The sequence below is a fragment of the Acomys minous genome (assembly GCF_964271855.1).
Source record: "Acomys minous genome assembly, chromosome: 3".
Taxonomy (NCBI): Eukaryota; Metazoa; Chordata; class Mammalia; order Rodentia; family Muridae; genus Acomys; species Acomys minous.
In genome coordinates this window covers 92,813,454-92,832,883 of record NC_140485.1, presented here as the reverse complement: position 1 = coordinate 92,832,883, position 19,430 = coordinate 92,813,454, and the positions used below count along the sequence as shown (strand labels likewise).

Here is a 19,430-nt window from a genome sequence, read left to right as displayed (position 1 = left end):
TACATTCCACAGGAGGAAACTCACATCTGGTAATATAAACCTAGCTAAAAGTCCATGATTGGGTGGGCAGGTCATAGGTCCAAGTAAGGAATCTACTGCTCTTGTTTTAGTAAATGGTCATAATGTGTACATATTTTCCCTAAATAACTATCCTTATGTCCATGATCACTGCTAATGCCAGCTTTGATTAAAGAACTTTTTTTTTTGCAATGTACAATGGTTATTGCAGACTTGTAACTGGTTTAAGCACTAAGAATAAATGACTGTTTATGCTCAGCCATAAAACGGACATCATCTCCTACAAGGCTCAGTGAACCTCACAACAGAACGATGTTAATCCCACCGGGAGAGAATAAGACCACATGAAAACAAATTTTGAGGCAAATCTGAACCAAGCTTTATTAAACACTGTCCAGGACAATGGGCACTAGTGTCAGGTCCATATCTAGGACTTTCAGAATATGGTACAAATTTACATTAGTCAGAGGCTTACAAAGGCAAATCCCACAAGGTTCTGTGCTTCCTACCTCCATCCAATCAGGGGCAGGCATACATCGGGATGTACTTCTTGCCTATGTATCTCCAACCTACATGTGATCAAGCACTTCCTGTGTATCTGCAGCAATGCACTTCTTTACAAAAGCAAAAACAAGTGGCTTTATTTATTTATTTATTTATTTATTGGTTTTTCGAGACAGGGTTTCTCTGTGTAGCCTTGGCTGTCCTGGACTCACTTTGTAGTCCAGGCTGGCCTCGAACTCACAGTGATCCGCCTGCCTCTGCCTCCCGAGTGCTGGGATTAAAGGCGTGCGCCACCACGCCCGGCAGCTTGTTGTTTTAGATGAACAACAGTCCCCAGCCTTCTAGGAAGTTATCTAAACTCAGGCAAGTGGGGCATGCAGATTAGAGGCATTTCTGCTCTATAGATGCAAGCACAGAGATTTCAACTTAAATCATAACTTTAGCTGTCACAAGGGAAAGAAAGAATACAAGCGAATAGGAAAAGCAGTATGGGTGGAATATTCAAAGCAGGACACAATCCACTAGATCCACAGCAGCTGTAACGTCTACAAAATCTGCACAGCACTTGTGTCTTCTACATCCTGTCATGGGAGGAGAGAGCTTTTAAGGCCTCATCCCTCACTCATATGTAGTTAATGGTTGATGGGGAGGCGGGGGAGGGAAAGACATGTTCTCCAGAGGAATAGTTGTTGGTGAGGTGGCTATGTTCCTGTATAACCCTTCACCCATTTGTTTTAAGTAGCCTTAGTGAAGCCCATTGAATCATAAAAAGAAACAAGACATGAAAGTAAAAAAGTAGAAAGTAGAAAATCACTGTACTAGCCAATCTCCAAAAAAAATTCTTCTTGTAAAAACAATCCAGTGCAGCTAGGGGATACATAAAGAAAGCCTGTCTCAGCAAACAAACAACCAACCCTATAGAGTGAAGGCAGAATAGAAAGACAGGGGAAATTAAGGCAAGGGAATCTAGAAAAGGAAAGATTCCCTCATACCAATGTCTAGTTGAAGTCTCCTGTCCAGTCCTGAACTCTGACACAAATAACAAAAGTTGCTGTTAAGACCGTGAGCATTCTGCTTCAGTCCGCCTACCTATGATGTCATCCCTTACCTGCCACAGGGGTGTGACCCTGCCCAGGGCCATATAAAAGGACAGACCCTCTGCATGTTCTCTCTCTCTACACGACTTCTTCCCTTTCTACCCCCTTCTCTCCTACTTTCTCTCTCTCCCTCTGGGGTACCCTCCTCCCCCTTTCCTTCTCCCCGCCCCATGCTCATTTAATAAACTCTGTATAACATAATATCTGGTATCTTGTATCTATCATTATTTAATTAACAAATATAAAACTGACTATATGCTAACAATTTCTTTGTATATAGAGATAATTCAAATAAGAATACTAAAATAGCAATAAGTCCCACCTAAATCCCAAGGGTATATGGCCTTCAAGCAAGGTTTTGCTCTCATCTGTGAGCCTACAATTTTCTGGGAAATCTTACAAATGAGACAATAAAATTCTTTACAGTAAACACAAGATTTAATGGTCTCCCATAGCCCTTGTGCCGCATGGTTTTACCTTATCTGCTATAAATCCTATCAAATCCATCCCAGGAACCATCGTATGCACCTACCTTTGGAAAAAGATTAAAAAGGGGAGGGATCCCTTACAAAACATTTTTGAACAGTGTATTTCCAGAGGTTACCAAATCACACACACACACACACACACACCCCACTCTCTTTTGAAGGCACATTGATAGTTGCCTGTGTACTGCTCTTTTCCCTAAGTGCCTTTCTCTCAGCTAAAAGTTCTTCTTAATACATTCTAACTCTGTTTCATGCCGACTTATTCCGAAATCCTCTGCTGTGTAGTCAAGAATTTCAGCCTCACTTGAATAGGAGACTGACAAGAACTCCTCGGGCCACTTCAGGTAACGCTGTCTCCGGATCTGTGGTCCTGGCTGTGTTCTACGGCTGCTGACAGAGTGAAGTGCAGCTGCAAGTCAGAAATTCCAGCACTAGAGAAGGTGGAGCAGAAAAATGATAACTTCAAGGTCAGATGGAAAGTTAAGGGGTTAAAGGTTATCTGTGCCTACATACAGAGATTACAGAGCCGAGAGGGTGGGTGGGGGGAACAGGCTGGAAAAATGGCTGCACACTAATGTAACTATTCATAGTTAAGAGCACTCGCTGCTCTTACAGATGACTAGAATCAGCTCCAGCATCGGCTTTGGGCGCCTCACAATTGCCTCTAACTCCAGCTCCAGGGGCTCCAATAAACCACCCTCTTCTAATCCACTTGGACACCCCGTCATCCTGGGGAAAGAAAAGAAAAAGGAAAAACTTCCAATGCTTGGTAAGACATTTGTATAGGCCAAACTCAAATACTCTTTAGGGATAATTTTATTCATTTTCAAAGCAAGAAGAGTAGGGTAGGTACTCTTATAGGTACGGGAGGCTACGTTATTTTTACCACTTGGGGTTAAAATCAGCCACTAATGCCTACTGTGGTAAGAGTGGTGACTGAGCAAATAGATATGGTTTACCTTGAAAGCCAGGTGTGGTGGCTCACGCCTGCAGTTCTAAGACTCGGGAGGCTGAGATACCTATTAAGTTTACCCAGACCCGTCGCAGCCGCAGAGACGGGTCATATCGCTAACCCAACAAAACCAAACCATTACTCTTTAAAAGTAATATTTCTACGATACTGTTCTGTGAGGAAGACAAAAATGCTACTATCACGGTAACTGACACCTCAGAATTTTATGTCTCTGTTCTTCTACCACCGTCACACCGGGTACACCGACGACTGCGTTTGGAACCAGTAAGTAGAAAAAGAACACCAGGGAACTCGGAAAACAAGGGCTCTTTTTGTCTGCGCATGCTCAGGAGCAGCTCCGGCCTGGCAGGGCTGGGCCAAACTCAGAGGGCGGAGCGTAGGCCACGTGGGCTGCGGACGTCATCTCCGGGCGCCGGGGGGTGACTGGACTTGAGGTGCGCACCGGGCGCTGCGGGTTGGGTTGGCTTTGCTTCGGAGGGCGGAAGTGCCCGCAGGGCTGTGCTCTGACCCCGGCGGCGGCTCCCTGTGCGGCTGCGCGCTCTCCGAGACTTCTGCTCCTGCGCCTCTTGCAGGACAGAGAGAGCCGGGCAGGCAGAAGCCGACTGAGCGAGCGCCTTCCCCGCTGCGGCAAAGCCGGAGCAGAGCCGGCACCTCGGGTAGGGCTCGTGTGTGTCCGGGGCGCGGAAGTGTGTGGCAGAGGGTGGCGGGGCAAGGGTTGCGGGCAAGCCGGCGGACGGAAGGAGCGCACCGGGCGGCGATGGCGGGGGAGGCGGTGCCGCTGGGCGGAGGTGGGGTTGGCGAGACACTGTCCCCCGGAGCCCTTGGGCTAGCCTAGCTGTCCCTTTGGGAAGTATGTCAGTCCTTTACTAAGGTAGGAAAGGAAATGTGGCTTCGAGTACGAAGCTCAAGTTAAGGACTTGGCGTTTTCACGCGAGGTATTTAAATCGTAATTATTTCGGTGCGTGTCGATTCCATCCAAACTCAGTATTTACTCCAGGCAGCTTATCTTCAGTGCCATTCTTTGAGTCTCAGTTTAATAATAGTGCTCAATACCGACAAAAAACGTTTTCTGTTAGTAGACCACTTTCTTTTTTAGAACGGTTTTCATTTATTTCGCTACCTTCTTTGGATTGCTCTCAAAGAACACTCGAACTTGAGGAACCCAAGAAGCTGGGTGACTTGTAGATGGCCCTTCCTCCCCCCCCCCCCGCCCCCCGCCAGGAAGCATAGCATGTCTTCACTAATCAGAACCCCAGGATTTATCAAACTGCAGCTGACTATCCAAAGCCTTCTAGAATTCACCTGATAAGTCCCTTGGTTTGATACTTAGTTCTTGGGGCTAATGGAAATATTCTGATTTTATTTTACTTACTGTTTGAATTGAATCTGAGAACAAAGATTTGGCCTATGGTAGTAGTTGTGAGAGGTCAGACTGTTATACCCAGTTTAAATGTACTTTGAGCCTAGTTTTGTGGCCCACACGTTTAATTCCAGTACTGGGGTGGCGGAAACAGGAGAATCAGGAGTTTAAGGCCAACCTTGGCTTTGCTGCCATCCTGGAGGGCATGAGACTCTTTCAAACACAGACACCAGCCCTCCAGAGCCCAACACAACCTAGCATGCACAAAGCCCTGCACTGGATCCTGAGCTGCACAAAACCAAACTTACCTGAAAACAAAACAAAATCCAACTGTGGTGGCCCAAGTTTATAATCCCTGTGCTGGAGAAGCTGAGGTAGGAAAGTCACCATGGAGGCCAGCCTTGACTGCAGAGGAAGACCCTGTCTCAAAGAATGCATGAGCTGGGCGTGGTGGCACACGCCTTTAATCCCAGCACTCAGAAGGCCGGGCAGAGGCAGGCGGATCACTGAGTTCAAGCCTGGTCTACAAAGCAAGGACAGGACAGCCAAGGCTACACAGAGAAGCTCTGTCTCGAAAAACAAAACAAAAGCAAACAAACAAACAAAAAAGGAACGCACGCATGCATGTAGCACCTCTCTTTAAACCCAGTACTCAGAATGCTAGCTTGGTGTACATAGTGAGTTCTAGACCAGCCAGTGTGACAGTGAGCTCCTGTGTGTGTGTGTGTGTGTGTGTGTGTGTGTGTGTGTGTGTGTATGTGTTGGTATACATCAGGTGATGGAAAGGTTCTAGAAACAGGATAAACAATGGAATGGATAGGTTGGTGGTGAACGTGGGAGATCATAGTGTTGGCCATAGAAAAGGTACTTGAATGAAGCTAAAAGTGACGAAGGTGCTACATGGAAAGGTCACTGGGGCATACTACCTAGTTCCATTGGAAAAGAATGATATGGAGGTGGCGGCGGGGGTGGGGGGGTGGGTGGGGGGTGGGGGGGGTGGGGGATGGGTGGGGGGTGGGGGGAGGGTTACTCATATAGAGATGAGGCAAGATCCTTGTTGTAAAAACTTAATTTTTTCTTTTATTCTTAACGTGTGTGGGTTGTTCATGCCTGGTACCCACCAAGCAGTCTCCTAGAACTGGAGTTACAAAAGGGTGTGACCCACCATGTGGGACCGGAAGCCAAACCCGTGTCTTGTGCAAGAACAGCCAGTGCTCTTAACCGCCTTGCCAAACCCTACTTTTTGCCCTCCCCCCCCCCCCCCTTTTTCTTTTGGGAGACAGGATCTCATTCTGTAGCCCTGACTGGATTGGAACTCTCTTTGTAGATCAAGCTAGGCTTGAACCCACAGCGATCTACCTGCTTCTGCCTTCTGAGGGCTAGGGTTAATAGTTCAAAATCCTTCCACCCTCTCGCTTTCTCCTCCCCCGCCCCCCCACACCCCTTACTTTATTTCTTTTCCCTTCCTTTCTTTCTGTATTCCTGGCTGTTCTGGAACTTACTGTGTTGACCAAGCTGGCCTCAAACTCAGAGATCCATCATTACAGAAGTCAACCTGCCTCTGTCCCCTGAGTCCTGGGATTAAAGGGGTGAGTCATCATTGCCTGGCTTCTAATTTTTTACTTTTAATGAGGTAAATTTGAGTCTGGAGCAAATTGATCTAAGTTGTGTCTTGAAATGATCTGATTGCCGTGCTGGCTGCAGAGATAAAGGTCAGAGCGGCTTGGGTCTGATGTGGCTGAAATGATTGCAGTTTTGCTTCTAAATTGGAGTAGTCAGGAATGGAAGAACGCTTTGGGTGGGCAGAGCGACAGGTTTCTGCTTACTGGAGTGAGGGAGGACGCAGCATTAGGAGAGAGGCAAGCTCTGAAGTCACTTTCAGCTGTGCGTGTGTTACACTTGCCAGTGGCCGTGCCAGTGTGTGTAAACACTTGTGAAACAAGTTCAGAAGTCTGAGCTGAAGATACAACCGGGAGCTGTAAGAAGTATATTTGGTATTTAAGGTTGAAAGTGGAAGGAGCCACACAAGAGGTGAAGAGCGAATGTGAAATTCTCTCCTCATCCCGGGATGGGGCCATTCAGTAAACCCCCTGCAGAGAATGACTGAACCCCTGAACCCTGAGGGTTAAGAGGAAATAGAAATAGGCTCACGAGCTGGGCATTTTCTTGATTAATGATTGATGTGGAGCTTGGCTCTATGACATACAACTTTAATTCCATGGCTCCGGAGGCAGAGGCAGGTGGATCTGGTCTACAAATTGAGTTCCAGGATAGGCTGTCCTGGACTCACTTTGTAGACCAGCCTGGCCTCAAACTCACGGAGATCTGCCTTCTTTTGCCTCCCTGAATTCTGGAATTAAAGGCATATGCCACCGTGCCCAGCTCCACATTAATCAAGAAAATGTCTTACAGTCTTTCCTATAAGCCAGTCTTATGGAGACCTTTTCTAAATTAAGATTTCTTCTTCCTGGATTTGTCTAGCTTTGTGTCAAGTTAACAAAACTCAAACAGCTCAGTAGCCTGGGTTGACCTAAGACTAGTGATGTTTCTGTCTCAGCTTCCAGAGACCTGTATGTCACGCTTTCTGGAAAATAAAGTGATTTTCCCTTCCCCCTTTTTCTTCAGTGCTGGGACTTGAACCCAGGGCCTCAGACATGCTAGACAAGCACTCTACTGCTAAGCTGTACACCACACTTGGAGTTTGGAATGCTGACCTTCAAGCCTGACAGCCAGATGTGTTAAGATGCTCGCTCTTGTGTCAGGCAGCTGCAGTAGGCTGTGCAGGTTCACAAGGACAAACAATCTACTCTGCATTGACCATGTTGCTCAGCTGTGGTGTGAATAGGTTAGATATTAAGTACACTTTTAAGTTACAGTATTTTCCTCTTGGAGCTTTGAGACAGGGTATGTGTAGCCCAAGATGGCCTTGAACTTGGTGAGTAGCCAGAGCCAGCTGTGAATTCCCAATCCTCCTGCCTCCACCTCCTAAGTACTGGGATAATGGGAATTCATCACCACACTCAGTTCCATTTATGATGTTTTCAACATAAATTCTTCTCTGAGGGGTCATAACACTCTATAAGTTGAAGAGGATGGCTTCTTCTTCCTTTTTGTCCATTCGTTGCCATCCTCTAAGTACCAAGTATATTTATTATTTGTATGTACTCATTTATCATGTGATTGTGTAGTGTATGAGTGTATGTTTGCACACACATGTGCGGGGGAGCATGAGTGTGTAGAGGTTGGAGGTCTAAGTATCTTAGAATTCTTTGAATACTGCAGATGGACTCATATTTAACTCCCTTTTTCCTTATAAAAGCTGATACAGAGCCAGAGGAAGTAGACTTTTTCTGCTGCTAAACAGTATCTGCTGGACAGGATAGAACCTTTGTACACAGGGTCTCACAGCCGCTGAGACTAAATGCACAGGATCTGTGCAAGAGCAAGCCTGCCAACATCCCAGCATGGAGGCGGGCGGGCTCATGAGGTGCCTGGTGCTGAGGAGCTGTGGCTGCTAGGACAAGGGGAGTCCGTTTTCTTCAGGGATAGGGCTGCCAAGAGAGGCTGCTCACGCCCCAGTGGCTTGTTCTGTACCCATGTATGTATAGGTGGGTCTGAAAAAATGCACAGGAAGCTGGGAAGGAGTGGGGGCGGGGCTGGGGCTGGTAGATTTGACCAAAACAAACTATATGCATATATGAAATTCTCAAGTAAAATAAATGTTTAAGAAAAACTCTTAGGAAGCCACGTTTAATTGACTACCGTGTACAGAGGGATGTTTGGGGCGGAGGGGGTGTTAGCAAACTGCATTAAGATGGAAGAATGACATTAGGAAATCTTGAGTGGCTTCTGGTATTGACTCAGTTCTTTATTAGCTCCGAGATTTTAGAAAGCAGTCCAACTGTTCCATCTCAGATTATCATGTATATTATAAAATGAGAACATAGAGGCTTGTGCATGTCCAGTGTGAGGGGTACAAAATATAGCGCATTTCTAGAGACTTAAAACTCTTGTCTGAGACTGAGCGATGCAAGATTTAATCCCAGCCCTTGGGAGAGAGGCAGAAGAGTCAGAAATTCAAGGCAAGCCTATGCTGCGTAGTAAGTTTGGGTCGTCCCCCACACCCGTCCAGGGCCACAGAGACCCCGTTTCAACACCTCCCCTGCCCTCAAACACACATCCCTGCATTTGATTTTTATCTGATCTCATTCTTTCACATCATTTTGAGGGCTCATGTACTCTTTCAAAAAAAAGCTTAAAAGATCCAGACAATATATTTGAGTACTATGTTCCAGATAGTGTTGCAAATGCCAGATGTCAAGTGGTGTGTGAAATACAGTCCTTTTCCCTAAGGAAATGCATTACAGTCTATTGAAGGTGACCGTGCTAGTCAGCGCTGTAGAAGAGGAGAAGTAAAGGTACGTTCATGGAGGAAAGAAAAGGGATGATCTGCTCAGGCTTTTTAGCAATGTTCCAAGTTGGAAAGTAAAGCAGGAATGCTGCCTTACAGCGGGGGTGAGGGGTAGGTGAGTGGGGCGGGGGTAGCATGGGACTTTAAAGTTTGCGCCACATTCAGATCTGGAAATGGGGTTATACTTTTTGAACAGTAATTAATTTTTTTTTTCAAGACAGGGTTTCTCTGTGTAACTTTGTGTGTCCTGGACTCACTTTGTAGACAAGGCTGGCCTCATACTTATGGTGATCCACCTGCCTCTGCCTCCCTGAGTGCTGGGACTAAAGGCACGCACTACCATGCCTGACTCCTTTTTCTTTTTTTGGCTGTCCTAGAACCCCAATGTAACCTCGGCTGTTCTAGAACATTCTGTAGACTAGTCTGGCCTTGAATTCAGAGATCTGCCAGCCTTTGTCTCCCATTGCTGGGACTAAATATGTGTGCCACTATGCCTTGCTAATGATAAGATTTATTGGTTGGTTGATTTTGTTGTTTTGGGTGTTTTTTTGTTTTTTGTTTGTTTGTTTGTTTGTTTTTTGCAGTGGAGGTGTTGAGATAGGGTTTCTCTGTGTAGCCCTGGCTGTCCTGGAACTCACTCTGTAGAGTTCCAGGCTAGCCTGAACCAGAGATCCACCTGCCTCTGGCTCCCAAGTTGTGGGTTTAAAGGTGAGCACCAGCACCACCCCAGCATGACTAAAGTTTTAAAAATTGTTTGTTTTTTTTATTCATCTGGTACATACTTCATAGTTTGGCCTATCAAAGGATCAGGATTTATTGACTAAATTTAATGTTTTCTTTGAAACATTATTATCGTTAGTTAAGTGTATATGTGTATGAGTGCAGGTACCCAAGGCCAGCGGTAGCAGATCCCCTGGGGCTGGAGTAACAGGCACTTGTCAGACACTTGATGTTGGTGCTGAGAATTGAACTTAGCCATAGCTTGAGTCTTCTCCTATTTGTACCCCTTTGATTTCCTTCTCTTGACTTAGCACCCCAGTTAGTGCTTCAAGCACAGTACTGAAAAGAAGTGGGGATAGTGGGCAGCCATTTCCCTCCTAACTGTAGCAAGATTGCTTCAGGATTTTCCCCATGTAGCATACCCGTATGTTCTCTTAACTGCTGAGCCATCTCTTTAGCTCAACTCTATTAAATATTATTTTAGCAGTGTGTTTGATGCATAGTTTTTAGAATGTACTTCCTGATCTAGCTGGTTTTGTGTCAACGTGGCACAAAGTACTGTCATCAGAGAAGAAGCCTCAGGTGAGGAAGTGCCTCCATGAAATCCAGCTGGAAGGCATTTTCTCAATAGGTGATCGATGTGGGTGGTTCCATGCCAGGACTGGTGCTCCTGCCTTCTATAAGAAAGCAGGCTGAGCGAGCCATGGGAAGCACGCCAGTAAGCAGCATGCCTCCAGGGCCTCTGCATCAGCTCCTGCCTCCAGTGTCCTCCCCTGTTTGAGTCCCTGTCCAGACTTCCTTTGGAGTTGAACAACAGTGTAGACATGTAAGCTGAATAAACCCTTTCCTCCCCAACTTGCTCTTTGGTCATTGTGTTTTGTCTCAGCAATGGAAACCCTAACTAAGACACTTTCCTTTATTGTTATAATTCCTATTTGTTTTTTATAATGTTTATTATTATTATTATTATTATTATTATTATTATTAGTAGTAGTAGTAGTAGTAGTAGTAGTAGTAGTAGTAGTAGTACCACCACCACCACCACCACCACCTGAAGCATTTTTGTGTGTATGTTCCAGCTTGAACCCAGAACCTCATGAACATTTTTGAGGGGTTCCACCACTCAGCCACATCCCTAGTCCCATCTGCTCCTCACCCCTTGCTTTTGAGGTATAGTTTTTCCATGTATTCCAGGCTGGCATGGGACTTGTCCTCATCCCTGTTTCCCAGGTGCTGTAATTATAGCTGTATGCCATATATAGTAATTGCTTTGTTCATGGCTGATGGGGTAGCTGTTTTCCATTTTACAGGTGAGAAAACAGACATGTTAACTAACTTAAGGTCAACAGAAAATGGTATCATCAGTTTTGCTTATACACTTTTAAGTATATTTATTAGACCAGAGACATAGAATTCATTATAGGTGAACTTTTTTCTGTTACTTATTATTGTTAATCATGTGTTTGTCTGCATGTGGGTACGTTACCTGTGTTCTGTGTCAGTGTAGTTCAGAGGTGTCAGTCTCTTGGTGCTAGTGTTGTAGATAGGAGGGATCTGGCTGATGATGTGCTGGGAATTCTCTGACTTAGGCAGTTTGGTTTACAAATGTATGTCAACATATCATGTGCTCTACCTACCTGAGCTGCCTTGGCTCAGTTGCCTTCTCCTGAAGTACACATACACATTCATTGAACAGTGGCCAAATGTGGCCAGCAATGGGACGGCTTCAGGGAGATTGAAAGTTGGGATTCTTTCTGGACTACAGTTTGAAGACCTGTCTCAAAACCTAAAAACAAAGAAGAAGAATCACAAATAAGATATAAGCCTCTAATTTACTTACTAGAGCATGTACCTACTGTAGAATGTTCATAAACATGGTGGATGTTAAAGCCCATGCTTACCTTTAATCCTAGCCCTCAGGAGGCAGAGGTAGGTGAATCTCTGTGAATTTAAGGACAGCCTGGACTGATATACTGAGTTCCAGGACAGCCAGGGCTACCTAGTGAGAGCCTTTCTTAAGGGGAAGGAAAACAAACAGAAAACAAAAACAAAACAAACAAAAACAAAAGCCATGCCTGTAGTTGAATTTTGAGGTCTTTTCCATTCCTCAAGGTCTATCCTTGTATCTCTCTTAGAGATTAAGAGGAGAGAGTGTTGGCTGTTTCCTTGTTCTGATACAGGCAAGAGAAGACCAGAAGAGAGTGACATGGGAAGAGCAAGACGGTCAAGTGCTTTGTCAGCCTAGATAGGTGGAGACGTCACATCCAGGCATGCGATCTTGGTTCATGGAGATCATCTATCTAGAATAGAGTTGGACTCCTACCAGTTGGGTTTTAATTTCTTGGGAAAGGGAAGACCTGCATCATTTTCTGAGAAGAATTAATTGATGAAAGTGATGTGTGTGTGTGTGTGTGTGTGTGTGTGTGTGTGTGTGTGTGTGTGTGTGTTTAAGGCGGAGGGACAGATGGATTTAAGGAGAGATCATTCTGCATTGGATTGTTATTTGTGTCGCTAGAGTCAACCATACATCTGTTCATAAAGGAACTCTTTGTTTTCTCTTGAGCTTTAGAGTTGTAGCTGTCAATTGACTGGATGTATCAGGGCGACAAGCCACTGCTTACTAGGGCGTCACTGTCACTAGGCCAGCACCCAGTCCCCGAGCTCTATCTCCAAAGCTCATTTTCTTTTTGCAACAAGGTTTTAATAAGTTGCCCAGGCTGGCCTTGACTTTACTGTGTAGCCCAGGCCTTGAATTTAATCATCCTCCTGCCTCAGCCTGAGGCCTGATTAATAGTGACTCTTGAACACTTAAGTTGCAAACCAAATGGGATAGCAGTGTAGGTCAGTGGTAGAGCACTTGCCTAGAATGTCTAGAGCACTGCTTTTGACCCCTGTGCTACAGAGAGCAAGTGAAACAAGGGGGGAAACCCTAAAACTGAACGAAGTCTTCTTCAAATCTGTTAGTTCAGGAACTTTTTGAATGTTTTCTCTTGAGCAAGAGTCAGGTGCATGCCTTTAATGCAGCACTCGGCGAGGCAGAGGCAGAGGCAGACAGATCTCTGTGAGTTCAAGGCCAGACTAGTCTACAAAGCAAATCCAGGACAACCAAGGCTACACAAAGAAACTCTGTCTTGGCACGGGGTTGGGGGTGGTGTGGGGAGGTAGAGGGGGTGGGAGTCATAGCTGATGGTTGATAGGATATCAAGGTTCCAGAAACCACTGCTTACTACAGTGTGCCACTAAATTTTAGATGTGCCTAATAGTGTGTCTTAGCTAGCCTTCTATTGTGATAAAACATGATCAAAATCAACTTGGAGAAGAAGGGGTTTATTTCATCCTACATTTCCAGGTAACAGTTGGTCAGAGAGAGGGAAGTCAGGCCAGGAACTTGAAGCAGAGCTTCAGGTGGGAGAATGCTGTTTCCTGGCTTCCTCTTCCTGCCTTTCTCAGTTTCCTTCCTTTTTGTTTTGTTTTGTTTTGTTTTTTCAAGATAGGGTTTTTGTGTGTAGCCCTGTTCTAGAACTCAGTATGTAGACCAGGCTGCCTCGACCTCCTGAATGCTGTAACTAAAAGCCTGTGTCACCACCAGGCCTCGGTTTTGCTTCTTCCTCACCCCAGGACCACCTGTTCATGGATAACAGTCGCACAGTGAGCTGGATCCCTTCCCAAATCAAGAAAGCGTCCTGTGGACGTGCTCACAGGCCAATCTAATGGAGGCGGTTTCTAGATGACGTTCCCTCTCTCAAATGATTCTAGCTTGTGTCAAGTTGATAAAGAAAAGAAACCGCTAACAGCAAGAACCCAAACCTCAAAACATAACCAGGAGGTAGGTACACACATCTAGTCCAGCCGAGATAGGCTGAGCGCCGTGAGTTCCAGGCTAGCCTGTCTGCATCCTGAGCCTTATCTCAGAGCAAAAGAAATCAAATCAGGAAAGAATCATAACCTGCTTTTTTGTGAGACTGGGTTTCTCTGTGTAGCCTTGACTATCCTGGACTCACTTTTAGACCAGGCTGATCCGTCAGCCTCTGCCAACCAAGTGCTGGGATTAAAGGTGTGCACCACCACACCCAGCCACACCCAGCCCCAACCTGCTTTTTTCCCCAGTTTAAAAAAACAAACAAACAAACAAACAAACAAAAACCAAAAAAAAAAAAAAAAGGGCTGTAAAGATGGCTCAGAGGTTAAGAGCACTGGCTGCTTGTCCAGAGGTGCTGAGTTCAGTTCCCGGCAACCACATGGTGGCTCATGACCATCTGTAATGAGATCTGATGCCCTCTTCTGCCCTGTGGGTGTACATGCAGACAGAGCACTGTATTCATAATAATAAATACATCTTTAAACATTTTTTAAAATTTATTTTAAGCTGGGCACAATGGTGCATGCCTATAATCCCAGCACTTGGAGAGGCAGAGGCAGGTGGATCTCTATGACTTCTAGGCCAACCTGGCCTACAAAATGAGTCTAAGACGGCCAAGGCTACTCAGAGAAACCCTGTCTTAAAAAACAAACAAGATAAAAAACTTTATTTTAAACTTCATTATATTAAAAAATTGCAAAGAAAAAAAATCATCCATAGATTATGCAAGTTAGTGAACTTCTATACTTTTTATAGAGAGCAGCCATTTGAAACTAAACCTGTGGGCTGGAGAGATGGCTCAGTGGTTAAGAGTGCCGCCTGCTCTTCCAAAGGTCCTGAGTTCAACTCCCAGCACCCACATGGTCGCTCACAACCATCTGTAATGTGATCTGATGCCTTCTTCTGGCCTACAGGTGTACATGCATGCAGAACACTGTATACATAATAATAAATAAATAAATCTTTTTTTAAAAAAGAAAAGAAACTGAAGCTGTGGATCTTCACTTTGGAATTTATTTATTTAATAATCTTTGGTTTGTCCTTCTGCTGATGGGCAATGAGGTTTGATTTCAAGTCTTTTGCTCTAGTGAATAAGGCTGCACTAAAGAAGAGGGTGCAGATACTTTTATGGTAGGGCATGCCCAGAAATGAAATAGGGTCATATGATAATTCTATTTAAAATTTCTTGAGAAATCTCTGAAGATCCACAGTAGCTGTATGTTAATTTTCACCCCATCAATAGTTGGTAGGGGCTCCTTTCTCTGCACACCCTCTGCAATATTTGCTGTCACATTTATTGATGACAGCCATTCTTGGTGAGGTGGTATCTGAAAGTTTTAATTTGCATTTCCCTGGTGCTTAGGGGTATTGAGCCCTTTTAAAAAATAAGTATTGGCCATTTGCATTTCACTTTTTGAAAAGTGAACAGTGAGTGCCTTTGCCCACTTGTTAATTGGCAGTTTTATTTCCTTGGTATTTAATTTCTTCAAGGTTTTGCAAATTCTGGGTATTAGCTAGTGTTGGAAGTGTAGCTGGTGAAGGTTTTCTCCCTGTGGGCTGTCTGCTAACTCTGCTGATTGTTTCCGTTGCAAACAGAAACTTGATTTCCATGTGGTTCCACCCATTGATACTTGAGGTTGGCTCCTATGATGTTGGAGTTCTGGTCAGAAAGTTCTTGACTCTGTTTCTCCCTTCACTGTCAAAAATTAAGTGGACATAGCCCTGCCATTTTATTTCTGGGTTTTTTGTTCTCTTCCGTTGGTCTTATCTATTTTTATGTCTGTATCAGGCTGTCTATGACTATAGCTCTATAGCATAACTTGAGGTTGCTATGTGTGTATGGGGTGTGTATGTGTGCATGTGTTACACGTATGTGCACATGTATGTCCCGCGTGCATGTAGAGGTTAGGCAGCCTGTAGTCAGTTCTCTCCTTCCACCATGTAGCTCCCAGTAATTTAGCTTGACTAGTTAGGCTAGGTAGCAAGTGCCTTTACCCACTGAGCCATCTCACCAGTCCATAGCCAGCTAAATTTATTTAAAATTCATTTTGCTTTTAAACATTTATTTTACCTAGGTTTTTAATGTTTGATTCAGTGTGAACTTAAGGCACACATTTGTGGGATCTTCTCGAACTGGAATTACAGGTGCTTGTGAGCAATCCAGTGTGGCTGGGAAGTGAGCTCAGGTCTTCTGGAAGGTCAAGAGGCACTCTGAATGCTGAGCCGAGAGCTCTCCAGCCTGGGCATTGTTCTAAAGGCCGTTAACCTGGTCAGGAAGTAATGAGGACCTTCCAGTTTTTAGCAGGTTGATTTTAGTAATTTGCACATTGAAAAAGTTTCTTATTTCTATCTTAGCATGCAAGCATGCTTGGATTTGAAGTCTCACTCTGGTACTAATGAAATTTACATATGTATATCACTTATTTAAAATACTTGTATATGTTTAATAAAAGTTAAGACACTACTACCTACCAGAGCCCTTATTCTGAGTTGACTAGTGTCCAACAGGTTGACATTACTCAGGTCTTTTTCCTCTTGCAGCTTGCATATGTGTGGATGACCTGCACCTGACTATCTTTAACTCTTTGATTAACTGATGATGACAGTCCCGTTGTATTTGCTACTGTGGGGAGAGAAGGATGAAAACCAGCTCTTTGATGTACCTCAGTGTAACTAGGGGTTTGAAGAGATGGCTCAGCCACAGGAGCACGATGCTTTTGCAGAGGACCTGGGTTCAATTCCTAGCACCTGCCTGGTGGCTCACAGCCATCTGTAACTGCAGTTCCAGGGGATCTGACACCCTCTTCTAGACTCGGTTTTTTCTTTTGGTTTTTCGAGACAAGGTCTCTCTGTGTAGCCTTGGCTGTCCTAGACTCACTTTGTAGACCAGTGGCCTTGAACTCACAGTGATCCTCCTGCCTCTGCCTCCCGAGTGCTGGAATTAAAGGCGAGCATCACCACGTCCTGCTTTATTTATTTATTTTTTTCTTCTCCTCTTCTAGACTCTTAAGGGCAGCAGGAATGTATGCGGTATGCACACATTCATGTAGATAAAACATTCATAAGAATAAAGTAATCTAAAAAGAATTTTAAACTGATAGCTGCCCAAAGCTATAATTTTGGAGGGAACCATGCAATTATTGAGGATTTTTCATTATATACTGTTATATATGAATTAACTACCCATGAAAATGGGGCAAAGGAACTGAGCGTTGGTGGTGCACGCCTGTGATCCCAGCACTCAGGGAGGCAGAGGCAGGCAGATATCTATGAGTTCGGGCCCAGCCTAATCTACAGATTGAGGACAGCCAAGGCTGCAGAGATACCCTGTCTTAAAACAAAACAAAACAAAACAAAACAAAACAAAACAAACGGCAAAGGAAATGGGCCAAAGTGGACACTACTTTGGTAACGTATTGAACTTCAGCTGTCCGTGTGGTGCTTCTTTGGGTTGCTAAGCTTTATCAGCTGTGGGTATCTCATGTATGCAGGTGGCATGGAGTATGAGCAGGGGACGTACGGCACTGGAGTATCACAGAGGTCATTGGAGCTGTCCTTTCCTGGTGCTAAGACTTTTCTCATGTGCAGGGTTAGTGCAAGCCTGTAGAGTAGGAAATATTCTGACTTAAAGAAGTATTTCCCTGGGACAGAGGACTTTTCAAAGTGAGCAAGAGTTGGAGAAAAAAAAATGAGCATAAATACTAGGCTACAGGAGTGGGAGCACAGCAGTAGATGTTTAAGGGTCAAGTCTTATTAGCGTTATAAAAGGGGTATAATATTACAGTGGAAATATAGGGGAGTCAAATTATGGTTCTGATGAAATTTAAAACAGGAATAGGCCTAGTAAAGGTTTTTTATTTTTGTTTTTTTCAGGCAGGGGCTCGTGTGGCCCAGACAGAACTCAAGAGGCTTATAGGTGTGCACCACCAATCCCACCCAGTTCTTGATCGGTGTACACTGTCAGCTGAGCTCATCTGCAGCCCAGAGCAAATTCTCTTTTGGGGTGGGGGCAAGAATAGTATGCAGGGTAAGAGAGGCTAATATATGGATGAGGCAAGTGAAAGTTTTTTTGAAATTGGATTAGGATCATACAGCATAGGCTGTCTTTCAGGTGAGTGTGTACTGACTGGGCTTGAAAGAATAACAGAAGTATAGTTTCTATTTTCATGTGGTTTTTATTACATATTACTTGAATTTGTAATTAACATTACACACATGCACACACATACATTTTTTTGAGGTGTGTCTTACTGAATAGCTCGATCTTACCTGAAACTCCTCTGCCTCAGCTTCTCTAGTGTAGAACTTACAGGCATGAAGTACCACTCCTGGCATCACTGGCTCCCACCTTCCTTTCTGAGACAAGGTTTTACTATGTAGCTCTGGCAGTTCTAGAACTCACTATGTAGACCAGACTGGCCTCAGACTCAGAGCAATCACCTGCCTCAGCCTCTTAAGTGCTGGGTAAAGGCATCTATCAGTGAGGCTGCCTCACACTCCTGTTCCACTTTTTCTGTAGGTGACAGTTTTTCGAGTTCATTTTCTGTCTATGAGTTGCTTTCGTTATTAGTTCTTGTAAGAGTCTGACTAAAGCTATTTATTTTGTTTCCAGTTTTTGCTTTGGTTAAGACAGAACTTAGCCTATATGTGCTGTTTTACCCACTGGAAGAATGACAGATGACAAAGATGTGCTTCGAGATGTGTGGTTTGGACGAATTCCAACTTGCTTTACTCTCTATCAGGATGAGATAACGGAGAGGGAAGCAGAGCCATACTATGTGAGTATATTGTGGTTGCAAAGGAGATCTTTAACTTTTGGAGTCTGGAGGAAGTAACTTTTATCTTATTTTTTATTATTTTGTTTATCTACTTTAGATCCCGATCACAGCTTCCCCCTTCCCCTCCCTGTCCCTCCCTTTTCCATTCCTCCCCTATCTCCCCCACCCTTTTTCCTCTGAGAACTATATTGGTTTTTTTTTTCTTTTTTTTATTCTTCTCATAATACATCACCACCATTGTCCCCCTCCCCACCTCCTCCTGTTCATATACAACTATTCCATGCTATGGGCAAAGATAGAAGACTGGGTGATTACATGCTTACCATGTAAGTATGAGGGCTTGAGCCTAGGTCCCTAGGACCCACATAAAAACTGCTGTGTGCCTGTCCTGTCAGCTCTGGGGAGGCAGAGACAGGAGGAACCCTAGGGCTTGCTGGAAATCTAGTGGTGTTTCGGTAAGGTGGAGAGCGGCTGGAGCGGTGGCTCAGTGGTTGAGAACACTTGCTGCCCTTGCAGGGAACCTGGTTCAGTTCTAAACACCTACATGGCCCCCCACAGCCCTCTGTAACTCAGGTGCCAGGGCATCTGACACCCTGCTGGGTCTCCGGGCACCAGGCGTTCATGTGCTGCACATACATACATGTAGGCAAGACACTCATACACAAAAAACCTTTTTTAAAAAAAAGGTGAAGTGGGGCTGGAAAGATGGCTCAGAGGTTAAGAACATTAGCTGTTCTTCCAAAGGTCCTGAGTTCGATTCCAAGCAACTACATGGTGGCTCACAACCATCTATAATGAGATCTGGTGCCCTCTGCTCACATGCAGGCCAACTACTGTATAAATAAATAAATAAATCTTTTTTTTTTTTAAGTGAAGCATGATGGAAGAACACGGTGACCTTGATCTTGGGTCTCTCCATGTGCGTGTATGTGCGCATGCACCTGACACACCATAAATCAATACAAATAAATGGGGTGCTGGAGAGACAGCTAAGCAGAGAAGTGCACATACTGCTCTGAAAATAACTCAGTTTTGGTTCTCAGTACCCATGTTGGTAGCTTACAATGCCCTGTAAACTCTAGCTCTGCCCGTCAGAGGCACATGCACAAACACATAGACCCACATAGACACACACACATGATTCAGAATAATAACAACAAATCCTTAAGTAAATCCCCTTTAATCTTGCTGGCCACAGTTAAGCACGCATGCATGTGCATGC

The 19,430-nt window shown here is 44.6% G+C and overlaps 1 protein-coding gene and 1 long non-coding RNA gene across 5 annotated transcripts in view; one reads left to right on the top strand and one right to left on the bottom strand.

The window, feature by feature from the left end:
• Positions 1-373: 373 nt before the first annotated feature.
• On the bottom strand, positions 374-3,365 carry LOC311594314. The gene is made up of 3 exons (XR_014778047.1): positions 3,067-3,365; positions 2,721-2,836; positions 374-2,538 (listed from the first exon to the last, which is right to left on the bottom strand). It is a non-coding gene; the product is annotated as an uncharacterized lncRNA (long non-coding RNA).
• Positions 3,366-3,520: 155 nt separating this feature from the next.
• ATG5 (autophagy related 5) overlaps positions 3,521-19,430 on the top strand; it is a 93,282-nt gene continuing 77,372 nt past the window's right edge. For 3 of the 4 annotated variants that reach the window (XM_084777110.1, XM_084777107.1, XM_084777109.1), the window contains exons 1-2: positions 3,521-3,736; positions 18,043-18,208. In XM_084777110.1, the coding sequence (XP_084633236.1) occupies positions 18,101-18,208 (108 nt within the window). In that variant the 5' untranslated portion in view covers positions 3,521-3,736; positions 18,043-18,100. Of the gene's footprint in view, positions 3,737-17,303; positions 17,458-18,042; positions 18,209-19,430 lie in introns of all 4 variants that reach the window. The other variant, XM_084777108.1, reaches the window with a different exon arrangement.